Here is a 13,864-nt window from a genome sequence, read left to right on the forward strand (position 1 = left end):
CTCACTTACACTTGTCAAAGGAAAAGTATCTCAAAGAGGTAACGCCTACTTTAGGAAGATAGAGAAGAGAAGTAGGAATTGTTGATTTCTGAAAAGAATGTATAGTGCTGAGGAGCAGAGGTTTCATTTATAGCCAAAGGCTAAGCCTGGACGTGTACAAGGACACAGAGTTGGAGAAAGGCACCTCTAAGAAGGCACTCTCCTCAGATATGTTAAAGAAAATTTTGCTAGAAAGGAGGTTAGTTAGAATAATCTCTAGAGTAAAATATTTTATTTGATTCCTCCTCCCCACCCCCTTTCCCTTATTTTTCTTTGGATGACTCAAAGGAAGACAGGGTTAACATGGAGAGGAAAAAATATGACTTTGGCATAGGCTTTGAGCTGTCAGGATGACGGAAACTAAAAGTCTGAGGGAAATGTGTAGGACGGTTCCTTTATACTAACCTTGAATGACAATTTCTTTCAATTTTGCTACCTGGTAGGCAAATCTATAACGCTGTCCATTAGTATCTAGTTTTGTATGATGGGGAAAGAGGAGGAGACTAACATTTAGGATGACCAGACAGCAAGTGTGAAAAATCGGGACGGGGATGGGGGGGTAATAGGAGCCTATATAAGAAAAAGACCCAAAAATTGGGCCTGTCCCTATAAAATCGGGACATCTGGTCACCCTACTAACATGCAACTTCTCTCATAGTTTCAACTTGTCTCTTCTATTTTAAAAATATATTCCTTTTATGCCCTTCCAATCTTCCAACTGTAGCCCCTGTATTTCTCTTACTGCAATGACTATTGGGTCATTATGTTTAGCCACCGCTTTTACTCTGAAGATACTGTTTCTACAGAGGAGAATTAACAGGTTAAGATGCAAAAGGCAGTCTTTCTTCCTCTTCCCTATCACTCTGAAAAGGTCTCCTCCACATAGATATATTTTGTAGCCAGGAAATAAGATTTTCAGACCCTTCAGTAATACCACAGGTTTTGCTTAAGGTTTTGTACAACAGAACTGAAAAAAACCCAGGGGCAAGGGATAGCTTAGTGGTTTGAATATTAGCCTGCTAACCCCAGGGCTGTGAGTTCAATCCTCAAGGAGGCCATTGAGGGGTCTGGGGCAAAAATTGGGGATTGGTCCTGCTTTGAGCAGGGGTTGGACTAGATGACCTCCTGAGGTCCCTTCCCACCCTGATAGTCTATGGACTGGATGATTCTTAATTTAAGAACACCTCATAAAAATGCAACATTTGAACATATTCACAGACTAGGGAAGAGTGAATGTGATCAAATGCCAAGAATTAAAGGCATCTATCTCCAAAGGGAAGCTAAGAAATTAATTCTGAGTAGGAGGAAAAAAGTGTTCATCTTCTTTAAGACTACACACTAATCACAACAGAGGCTCATTTTTCAGCTGCGACTGTGCCTATTACTATTAATTCCATAATAAATTGCACTGATCCTCACACACCCGCCAAGCAAGACAACCCGCAAGTGCTCACTGGGATTATCAGGTTTCTACATTGCTACCAGATTTGTGCTGCTGCCTCCTTCACAAGGGCAACAGCAAGGCGTTTTTTTCCTACGTACAATGCCTGGGAATGAACTAGCTAATCTTTTCCTTAAATTATAGAAATAAATGTACTTAATTTACTTCAAAAAAAAAAAAGTTGTTTCCACATTTCATTCTTATTTCGCAAAATCGAAAGAGCAAGCTACATGCTATTAAAAGTTAACCACCAGCTTTTGAATTTCAAATGGGTCTCACCAGATAGATCTGTTCAATGAACTTTTACCTTCAGCCTGTTATCTAAAATCTTCAATGCTGTCAAAAGTAAATGATGGAATGATCATCTGTTTTCTGCTTCTAATTTTACAAGGCCATTCCAAGCTCAACAATGCTAAACATGAAATTTGAGGCAAGCATGAATAATTTATCATATCACTGTCCTCAGAACTACAAGACTAATTATGATAGCAAACAATTCAAGTTTAAGTACATTGATAGACAATTAAAACCTCATTAAACCTTATCAATTATTTCAGAAAATACCTTAGAATATTCTAGCTCTAAAGTGTTTAAAAGCCAGAAAATTCTAAGCTAAAGTTTTTTTAAAAACAAAACAAATGCTTGAAAGTCTGGAAATCTGGTTCAACACACAACCTTAACTCTGCCCCTGTATTCTGGCACCCTGTGCACCATCCTTGTGAAGTAGTTAAGTATTACAACCATTTTCCAAATTTTTTGAAACCATTCATTTGTAATTGTCCACAGGCTATGAACAGTTTAAACTTCATATAATCTTGTGGTTCTTCTATACACTAAGTAGTCAGCAACCTTTGACTGCATATTTCTTATATGCCATCAAAGATAGGTCTGGAATTTTAAACTCCATAGTTTAAACTCCAGAGTTTGAGTTTGCATAGTTCCTCTGGTTTTATCAAATATATACAAAACAAACATATTCTGAGTCACAGGATGATTTCTTACATCTGAATCTTTGGATAACACTACATGAAAAGTCGAGACATATTATCAACTATCTTACCTTCAAATATGCTTTATGTAAAACGGTTCTTTGTGAATTTTTAATAGCTGTACTTTATGGTACATTTCTTCCTGTCCCATTTTTGCATACAGATGGAAATGTTCTGAATCTAGTTTGAGGCTGATCCCCTTTTTCGTATTCTGTTCTGTGATTGATCTGATCACAAACAAGAAATTCTTCAAGGCCATCCATCACTCGTGGCAGCAGCTGAGCTAAACCTTCTAACTTGCTGCTGCCAGCCAGTCATGCGAGATTCCTGTCATAAATACTGAATGTGCAAACAACTGTTTAAATTAGCTGTCCTATCTCTTTTAAAGCGATTTCAGTGGAAATACAGGCTGATATTTTGTATGGTGGCATGAGGTGGAGGAGACTGAGTTAACATTTGTCACATTAGGAATCAATGCATTGGTCTGGCTGGCAAATATTTAAATTGATTAAATTTTTTTTTAATCCCTAAACATAGAAAAAAAATTAGAACTAAAGCAACAGAGCATGTAATTTATGTATCCTTTTTGAAGCAAATAATAACAAGGCTGTTAGTAATACTGGGTATAGCCATCTGCTGTAAATATAGTAGCCAATTGCTTAACACTCAGTTTTAGAAATTTTGCTACCTTTTTGAAATAACAAAAGTAGCTTATGTTTGGAAAACATTTGGGTAGGAAAGAAAACAGCATCTGGCTTGCACTGGCATTCTTGGTAAATGCTCCAAAATATGGGGCATGTGCAGGTGCGAGTAATTCTGCTGCTTGGAGTCTGACCAAATGTACACACATTCATTCTTTTTGAAGTACTAACTATGATGCCAGTCATTCGTCACAATTTATAACAGATGGTTTTATTTTACATGTCAGTTTTCATGTAAGCTGTGAAACTGGCATATCACATTATAATTGATAAGTTCTACAACAAATAAGTAAACCTGTTCATGTGAGAAAATGCATAACACAATCCTAGCAGAAAGGCAACATGACATGGGCAAGTCACTTCACTTTTCCATCTCAGTAGCATTTTCTCAATTTTATTTTAAAACCTCAATTCTTCAATCTGTATTATGGGAATAATAATATTTACCTGCTATCTTGCTGGGGTAGTATTATGACTAATAGTTGTAGAATACACTTGAACACGTGAAATGCTATAAAATGCTTAATAGTGAAAATGAGTTTGAAAAGATCTACTAGTTTATCAAGTCCATCCCCCAGGAATATGGGGTGGGGAGCCTATGGCCCGCGGGCTGGATCTGGCATGCTGCTTGATTTCATCCGGCCCGCAGCAAGTCTCCGTGCCGCGGGCCGGAAGCCCCAAACCCTGGCACTCCCTCCGCGGGGCTGGAGCCGCGAGCGCTGGCTCACCCCTCTACCGGGGGAAGCTAGGGTGCCAGGCCATTACAAGTCCAGTTGGCTCAGGATAGCTTCCAGAAGCAACCGGCATGTCCCTGCAGCCCCCTAGGAGCAGGAGCGATCAGGGATGCTCCGCACGCTGCCCCCGCACCCAGTGCCAGCTCTGTAGCTCCCATTAGCCGGGAACTGTGGCCAATGGGAGCTGATGGGGCAGCACCTGTGGGCGTAGGCAGCGTGCACTGCACAGAGCCTCCTTGCCCCTCCACCTAGCGACTGGACACGGCAGCCACCTCCGGGAAAAGCGCGGTGCCAGGGCAGGCAGGGAGCCTGCCTTAGCCCTGGTGTGTCGCCAACCGTGAGCCACCGAGCTACAGGTCCTAGAACGCCTAGAGGACACTGACCCAAATCCCAAATGGCTGTCAGGAGTGAGGAAACTGAGGACAAACTGAGATAACAAATGTTTGCTTGCAGGTATTTATGGAGTTCAGCACTGGCCACAATGCCTTTTGTTGTCGGTTTCATCACACAGTCTTTTGCTAATGCAAAGAGGATTGATCAAAATACACAACCTTCTCTAACTCCGGTCACAAAATCGAATCATCCCCCCACGCCTGCATCTGATCTGACTGCATATCTACTTCCATCATATAAACTCCTTATTACATTCTTCAGCTTGTCTGGTAACCCACACCTTCTAGCAATATTACACAGGTTTCTCAGTGGACACTGCTGAATATTTCTAAAGGTTGATAAAGTTGATTTAGATGGGTTTTTGCCAAGTAATAGCTTTTTCAATGATCTGTCAAAGAGTGAATATCCATTCACAACATGATCTACCTGAATGGAACCCTGCCTGTTCTTTCTGTAACATTTCATCTACGGTCGTCATTCTATTCAGCAAAATGGGAGCCAATTCTTTGCCTGGGGATTGACAGCAGTACAATACCTCTCCAGTCTGTGCACGGAGTAAGATTGCCCCTTTTTTGCCAATGCCACTACGATACCATCTTCCCTGTCTTTCACCCATATTTTCTTAAACTTTTGCTAGCTGCTCAATCAGAATTTCACCTCCCACCTTTAGTATCCCTACTTGAATTCTGTCAACTGCAGGAGATTTCCCCTGCTTAAGCTCTTTGAGGGTTGCTTTAATCTAATCAGGTGTTATTGGTCCCTCTTCTGTTCCTAATTTAGCACTGGAATTTCTGTTGAGCCTGTGTATGATTGTTGGTGTAAGGATCTGAGGACTAAAATGTGGGTCTTCAGAGCCTAGGACAGCTGATATTCCCACAGACCCACTCCAGGAAGTACTACCCCAGAGACCCAGAATGATGGTACCCTGCAGCTCTCTGATTGGCCAACCACCCTATTTAACCTCATGGGTGCCACAGGGCAACCACAGACTTGGGCCTGCTGCCATGCCAGACTTTGCTTGATCTCCTGATTTCCGGTCTCTGACTACAGCCTGACTCTGACCCTGATTCCTGCCTCTCAATTCTAGCCTGGAAACTCAGGACACTCAAAAAAACCCAAAAAACCTGGCACATACTAGTACAGCTTAATGTACATTAAATATATAATTCAGAGCCTGAGTCTACTGACCTTTACAGCACACTGCAGGCCCCATCTCTTCCTGCAGGCTTTGGTAGTTGGATATTACTTGTTAGCGAGGAAAATTTGAGGTATTAAATAGTAGAAATGATGGGCCGGATAGTGCAAGGTGTATTTCAAAGATTGAGAACTTAATTGAAGCACTCATTCACTTTTAAAAGGACTGCAACCATACCTCTGTCAGTCAGTCAAGACCTAATTAGGAATTTACCCTCTGAGACATGGAGGAATAGGGATAAGCCTCGGGACCCTTCCTAAACCAATGAGCCTAAAATACTGTAGAGCTGCTTCCCAACTAGGAGCAAGTTGTACTTACTCCACAACTGTTCATTTCACATATCCTGAGTTCTGTAGGACCCAGTCAATTCTGTGGTACAAAGCTCAAGAGACCAGGAAAATTAAAAATGTATTCCAATAGTTGGAGGGTTAGCCAGGATGTTAATGGGTGCAAGTTAAGAGCATATTTAGGCTTCCCCATTCAATGCCTCTTATTATTTCTGCTCATATTGTTTTCAAAAATATAAACTTCCCAAGCTACGGAAGAACAGAGTCAGTCTCTCTCTCTCTCTCTCCCCCCCTCCCCTGTGATTGCTCAGTATGCAATTTTCAAACAACTTGAAGATACAAATCCTATTTTCTTTGAACTTCAGTTATAAATAAAGCCTCTTTGAGGACGGTTCACGTGCCAAGTTTGAGAGTTGGGCCAAAAAGTATGTTAGAATTATTCTTTAAAGGGAAAAGTGGATTTTTCAGTTTTACATGAGTTTCCTCAAACTTTCAAAACATATTCATACTAAAGATACACCAAATATGGAAAGTTTCAACCTAAAAAGTGAAGTTCTTGGTAAGTTGTGAGTGTTTTAATGGAAGCTATTCTGCAGACTTCAATATAGTGGTCTTTACTTAGCAGACTTAATGCTATAAACAAGATTAAGCAGTGGAATGATAATGCGATACACTGGGCATTTCAGCACAGGTGGAAAAAATGTGCAGCACCTCAGCATAAGTTTAAATGTTACTCTGCTAGCCTGGAATAAAGTGAGCAACTCGCATGGTCTGTTTCCTGGACTACAAGGACTCATTTTCTAGCCTCATGTGGTTGGTGCCTTCTTTACCGTTCTGATTTCCAATACTTTAACATCCAAAAAGGAGAGGAGTTACTTTCATCCCACCATCCACGTTCATATATTTTTCCCCCCTTTCTTTCAAAAATGCTTCACATACCATGCAGTTTTCTTCTCCTATTTAAACAACTTGATTTCCTTTCTCTTTGTTCCTACTTTCCCATTTACTCTGAAATATTCTAGAGAATTTGTTTTCTTTCCTGTTGGTCGTCTAATCAACTCAGGAAATATTATGACCTACCACCACCATGTAGGGGAGGATCACAGTCCATCAAGGGTGGAGAAAGGGAGCCTCCTGTTCTACAATTCCTTTAAAAATTAGAGCATAGCAGAGGTGGAATTCAAAATGCCTTACAAGGCATTTAGCTGAATTCTACCCCCTTCAATGAAATAGGAGAAATTAAAAACATTTCACAGCACTTTAATTTCTACTTCAACAGAAGACTATTTCAGAGCTGTACATGGTATGCCCATGCTGAGGAAGCAGGTGACTACACTTTGCTCTAACCCTCTTGTCCTGTGCTCATTAGAGGGAAATACCTAACCACTGCAAAAAAACAGACAATTAATAGTGGTCTAAAGGCAATTTCAATTTGTTAAATTTTCAAACAATTAAAATTAACACAATTTTATTAAAAGTGCTCAACACAAGCAATCTTTTGTGTAGTGGGCTAAATAATGCAGTACAAACCAAAGAAGTTTCTTTCAAGGTTAAAAATAAAAGGACAAATTGTAAGAGAAAGCAAAGCAAGGCAGAAAGGACTGAAGACAAATGATAAAGAAAGAACAGGCACAAAGACAGTAAGGAAACAACTGAAATAAGACAAAAGGTATACACAGTAGGGAAAAAAACAGGAAGAGAAAAGGGAGTTATTAAGCTTGAAATCCTATTCTTACAATATTTGACACACATTCTGGTACTTCCTCTCACAAATATTGCCTATACTGTACCTGTGCTATGGACTTTTTATATATCTTAAAGTTCCTGTCTTCTACAAACACTACATTTACATACAATTAAGTGGTCAACTCCCTCATTAGGGAAAAAAATCTAAGTTTAATATATTTGCTTGAACTAATATTCTAGACCAGAGGTTCTAAATGTTGTCAATTTGGACTTCATCTAAACAGAAAGATTGCCTTGTAGAGACCTCTCTTCCAGTCAAGTTTGTGCGAACTATGTCTCTTCTTATTTGCACTTGCATAACATTCTTGCAAACCACAGCAACTGCTTGCATGCCAGGGTAATATTAGGAAATTATTTATGTATTTTTAACTTCATTTAATTCAGTTCAGAAGGAGATCTGATCCAGTATTGTAATTCCTATGCATTTAGGCTCAGATTTTCAAAAGTGATTACCAATTTTTGGTGCCTCGGTTTTGGGTACCTGACTTAAGAGACTTCTAAAAGGGGCCTGATTCTTTAGAAATATTCAGAGGATGGATGCTCAGCAGTCAGGCCCTTTGGAGTGTCCTAAATTGGCCACCTAAAAACTGAGGTACCCTAAATCCATATTCACATATGAAAATCTTGGCCTTAAGTTCTAAGTCATAAAACCAAAGAACTATTACAGGAAAATAAATAAAAATCTGTAAAATATATCTTAAAGCACTAAATTCAATTCTATGCAGCGTCTACATTTTTAGCTGTCAATGTTCCATTGAATTTGGTAAAAAATTAACACAATGCATGAACAGTGCATAACAATACACTGTCAATTTGGGGGGGGGGGGGAAGGGAAGGGGAGTTGCAGGCAAAATCGAGGAGAACTAGATTTGCATATCTGGAGACCTTGCCACCAAAGCAGGCAGGAGGAGATTGTGGGATAGGCACATCAACCAGATGATTTGATCAAAACAATTAATAATTCAGTTAAAATTGACAATTACATTATGAGACTTAAATTCCAGCATTAATGCCCCATTGAGATGCATGGGACAGTTCAAATTTCTCAGAGGCAATAATTCAGAGCCAGTAGACAACACTGCATCAGTGTAAAACAGACTCATATTTGGAAAGTTATCTTTGCAACCCTGAATGCTACAAGTACTTTTTGTTTGTTTTAAATGAAGGGTTATATTTTGGAGCACAATTCTGAGGTATATATAGATTCTGCAGCAAATTCTACAAGATCTCAGAATATATGAGGGCCTAGCTGCAGGCATGATTCCTGTTCAGTTCTCAGAGTAGTGCCCTACTCTCCATCATCTCCCCATCACATACTAAAGATCCCAATTTGCGCAATCAGGTAGGAAGCTCCCTATACATTTTGTTAAGTTTTGAGACAGTAACTCAAATCCACAAGCAGGGGCTCTGGGGGATAAGAATTCAAGAATGAAAGCCTACTCATATATATTAGTTTTACCTTTACAAAATAGGTCAACACCGAGGGAAAAACTTAGAAGCAAGAAACTCTATTGTTAAGTAGCTTCTCAGGTTAAATATACAATATTGAAATTGGCTCATGCCTGTAACTCTGGAAATATGGTAGAAGGTTAACATTAGTTGAAGCCCCTTTACATAACAAAATATTGGGGTCAGGAAAGGCAAATACCAAAGGATCTACATTTGCTAAGATAACAGCAGAAAAAACAGTATCATATTCAGTAATATCCTGCTTAGAAGTAGCATAAATGCATTTATTGTAGTTGTAAAATAGTTCTTTCAGAAGCTATGCTTTCAAGGCCCAATCTTGGAGTCCCAAGAAGCAAAACTGCCTCCGACTTCAAATGACGCCCCACAGGCTTTGGATAGAGGTTCTGTGCTCAAGGTATCATAGAATACCATTCCCACGAGTGGAAATGTAGAAAATGAACTGATAATTCTCAGTCCCTCAGGAATTATTCATAAATTACAGAAAGACTTCAGTTTTCAACAACCAATAAATTAAAAAAAAAAATTATGGAAGTTAGAATTTTGAGTTACCCTTTAAGAACTCTGTCTCCAGCTTCTGAAACTCTTTGTAGTAGGTGATGGATTCCTTACATCTGCTTTATAATTTTATATTACACATGAACTCTTCTGTATTTCCTTATGATCTTGCACTAAGCCTATGTATCCATTGTATCGTAACACCTATGTTACTTCTATATGGTTCATGTGGGCAGGTAAAATCTAAATTCCTTTGTTTAAACATTGTCTAAGGACAAAAGCACCCAAGACCTGTTAGCAAGAGGCCCATTTCAAATTTGCTATTCTAGGGACATTAAATCTCTTAACATCAGACAGTAGGGGAAACAAAAGACCCTCTTCTTTGGGGTGGTGAAGAATTGTCTGGAAGGTGATAGATGCATAAGGAATGGCGTAGCAGGAACATATGGTTATGGTCAGAATGGGAAAAGCCAAAGGACTCGAGAGGTGAGGCCTCATTACAAGCTTTTTACTGGTTGCAATGCCCTCTAAGAAGAGTAAATGAAATTTCATAGCAATGTTGTACTTTTCCATTCAGTAAATATGTTTTTCCTGTGTTGCAGAGAAAGGTTTGTTTGTGCACCAGCATCTTTGATAACATCAGCACAGCTCTGGCAATAGCGTTAGTCTGATCTTACAGCTCATGTCCTGCTACAAATCAAGCCTACATCACAAAGACAAATTTTGGTCTTGGTCCTACACAGCATTTGGTTTAGTTTAGTTCTTGGCAACAGGCTGGCGGACAAAAATAAAGACATTTTAGGATTTTCAGGACATTATCCACTAAAAACAACATGTCATATTTAGCCTTGGATGTAAGCAGGCATAACATCCATTTAAATCAGGCATGTGACCTCTCAATCAATGGATTAGCAGGAGAGGTACACTATGAGTTGAGAGAAGCAGCATTAAGAGAAACTCATTTTTTTCCTTCACCATTTGCTAGGCCAAATAATCAGTTTACTGACAAGAAAATGAACAATCACTCTGTTTTTGGCTTGAGGCAGAATCTTTTTACTTCAGTGAATCTGTAAATTTCACCATCTAGCTTCACTATCAACAATTCAACAGGCAACCCTGGAAGGTTTTAAGCATCATCCAAAAGAACCAATATGCTACATTAGTAATGTACTGATCTCACTAAATGCACAGCTGAACAAAGTCAATGACTTTCATTCTTTTCTCCTTTAGGTACAAAAATAATTAAACTGACAGGGTTCTCCCAAATGTCCTTAAACTAAACAGTATTTCTTTTTTTCCCTGCCAGAGGAGACCTAAATATTTAATACACACCACTTTTGATACTCTTCAGCAGTTTAAGAGGAATTTAAAAGCACCCATCTTTTCCACGTAGCTGCATATAGTTTAGTCTGCGTACTGTCACAATAAGTATTTTTAAGTTTTGTTAAATAGAATTTACTTTCTATTCTCAGGGAAAGGTCAGAAAATAGAGGTGTCTGACAAATAATGATCAAAATTACTTATGCTGATGTCATAAATCACCGCTCTTCGACATGAAATCTGCCACACAGAATTAATGGCTGTTGGTATTGGTTCATCTGATCAAGTGTCTACTATACATAAAACATGCTATGAAGTTCTGCGTCTCTTACAGCAATTCAGTAGAGAAGTCTTGTCCCAATGGCACATAAATCTGAAGTACCAGAAACCGCTGGATCAGTCCAACTAGAAACAGAGACAAAGAAATATATAGCTATGGATACACACACAAAGCAAACTCCACCATTTAGCATTTCAATGACATATAGCTATACTGCTGCAATACCATTTCCCAAGGTTCACACAACTTTCGAAAGCAGAAAAGAACCGAAGAAAACCAAATCAAACTGTAATAAAAATGTTCCTTTTAAAAAGTCCCATTTGTGGTTTTGGTGGAATTCTTATGAAAATAAAAGGAATGTAATTTTTTTTATTTACCATTCTTCATAGTGTTCAGAGAGCATATAAACAGCATATCCCACAAAGACACATAAAAGTTCACACCAAGATTATTATAAAAGCATGTGGCAATTACTCACTACTTAATCAAAAACAATAAATCATAAATGCAATCCTAATGATGACAACTGAGACCACACTTACACGATGGGGGACTCTATCCTAGGAAGCAATGACTCTGAAAAAGATTTGGAGATTGGAGCAGGTAGTCAGCTGAACATGAGCTCCCAGTGTGATGCTGCAGCCAAAAGAGCTAAAGAGGTCCTGGGATGCATAAATTGGCAAATCCTGAGCAGGAGTAGAGTGGTTATTTGAGCTCTATATTTGGCATTGGTTTGACTACTGCTGGAATACTGCATCCAGTTCTGGTGTCCACAGTTCAAGAAGAATATTGATAAATTGGAGAGGGTTCAGAGAAGAGCCATGAAAACTATTAAAGGATTAGAAGACATGCTTTATAGTGAAAGACTCAAGGAGCTTAATTTATTTAGCTTAAAAATAGAAGGCGAAGGGGAGACTTGATTACAGTCTATAAGTATCTACACTGGAACAAATATTTAATAATGGGTTCTTCAATTGAGCAGAGAAACATAACAAGATCCAATGGCTGGAAGCTGAAGCTAGACAAATTCAGATTGCAAATAAGGCAAAAAACAAAACAAAACCCACACTGGAGAGAGTAATTAACCATTGGAACAATTTCCCAAGGGTTTCCATGGATACTCCATCACTGATGATTCTTAAATCAATATTGGATTTTTTTTTTCTAAAAGCTCTGCTCAAGGAATTATTCTGGGGCAATTCTGTGGCCTGTGCTATTCAGGAGGTCAGACTAGACGATAATGTTCCCTTCTGGTCTTAGAATCTATGAGGCAGATCTAGTTCTGAAGTTTAAAATAGTAGAAATATAGCTTAATTGGGGAGCAAACCAGAAAACTTTAAGATACTTTCCTATTCAGGAAAAGCCACACACTTGCAGGTTATACAAGTATCCATGAGTTGAAATTTGTAGTTTCCTCTTATTGGTTCCATTAGTGAAGGAGAGAGTTGGCTTTTTATTGAATTGGCAGGCGTTTTAAGATCCTAAAGCAGTATTATTCCAAGAGCAACATGGATCTCAAGAGGTCTTCAGAAACTGAGATCAAGCATGCAAAAGCTCACTGCCTCTGAACAGTTGCCCGGGCTACTCCCTCATCCACAACAACATGGCTCCTGTAGGAATTCTGTTCCCATTGGCCACCCACCCTGAGTCAACAAATAAAATCCCATGCCTTTGGAAGGGGGAGCAGACATGGAGCTTAAGTTAACAGGTCTTCTAGCGCTCACTGTTTAGTTTAGCAGATTTCAAAACAGGTACAGTATATATGATTTAGGGCCAGATTCTCAGGTAGTATAAATCAGAGTGTCTTTCCATTGAGTTTAATGGAGCAATGCGGATTTAAACAACCTGACGAGCTAGCTCTTGAAATGTTAAGATAGATATGACTGTAATACTGCTTGTTAAGTTCCCTGAGCCACTGGGGGGGTGGGAGTAGGAAATCACATGAAAAATATTCAGGTAAGAAATTCTGCAAAACTGAAGTTTTATTTTGTTGAATAACTTCTCGCCCCTTGTTATTTCTACTCTAACTTAAAAAAGGTCATGGATCTAAACAACTAACTGTTTGTAAAAAGTAATCAGAAATGATCAATCTTAGACTGTAGAGCACATTTTATCAAACACAAAAAAACTCTTTACAAACAATTAAGCCTCACAGCTCTATAAAGTGAGTAAATATCACCATTTTAAGAATAAGATGAAAGAGCGATTAAGAGGCCCATTCAATGCCTGCTGAGACAGACAGACTTTTATTGACAACAACGTCTACTGGAGCAGAACCTAAGTTAGGTTTGACCTTGAGCAAAAACCACACCAGCTGAGGATCTGCCCCAATGTGTTTAATTGTAAACGTCTACTTATTGGTAACAACTGTCTTGCTGAAAAGTGACCTTTCAGTCCCCTGACAGAGGAGCTGCCCAAAGGAAGACAATATCGCAAATAGCTACATCTTGGAGTAGTACTGGATTAGTACAGAACAACATCTTATATTTGTAATGCCTCAATACTTACGAGTTTGTCTAGTTTCCTTTGGTAGCTGAATCTTGTTTGTTTGACTGCTTCCTTCAAGGACAAAAACAAAGCCTTTTACTTCTTTATCAAATTCCTATAAAAAGGAACAATGAAAAAACAAACAAACAAACAAACCTTTTATCATTCTCTTAATCAAGAAGACTTAACCAAATTTGCAGATGGCACAAAGCTGGGGGAAAAAGTTGCAAACACTTTGGAAGGTAGAGCTAAAATTCAAAGAATCTTGATACATTGGAGAACTGGGC

The 13,864-nt window shown here is 38.8% G+C and overlaps 1 protein-coding gene across 34 annotated transcripts in view; it reads right to left on the bottom strand.

Annotated features, from left to right (window-relative positions):
* The window catches only part of CFAP20DC (CFAP20 domain containing), a 167,205-nt gene that overhangs the window by 138,664 nt on the left and 14,677 nt on the right, over positions 1-13,864 (bottom strand). For 31 of the 34 annotated variants that reach the window (XM_043550764.1, XM_043550775.1, XM_037903810.2 and 28 more), the window contains 2 exons: positions 13,599-13,692; positions 11,143-11,215 (listed from right to left, as the gene is read on the bottom strand). In XM_043550764.1, the coding sequence (XP_043406699.1) occupies positions 11,143-11,215; positions 13,599-13,692 (167 nt within the window). The remainder of the gene's footprint in view (positions 1-11,142; positions 11,216-13,598; positions 13,693-13,864) is intronic. The other 3 variants (XM_043550777.1, XM_043550776.1, XM_037903813.2) reach the window with 2 other exon arrangements.

This window comes from Chelonia mydas, chromosome 7 (assembly GCF_015237465.2).
Source record: "Chelonia mydas isolate rCheMyd1 chromosome 7, rCheMyd1.pri.v2, whole genome shotgun sequence".
Taxonomy (NCBI): Eukaryota; Metazoa; Chordata; order Testudines; family Cheloniidae; genus Chelonia; species Chelonia mydas.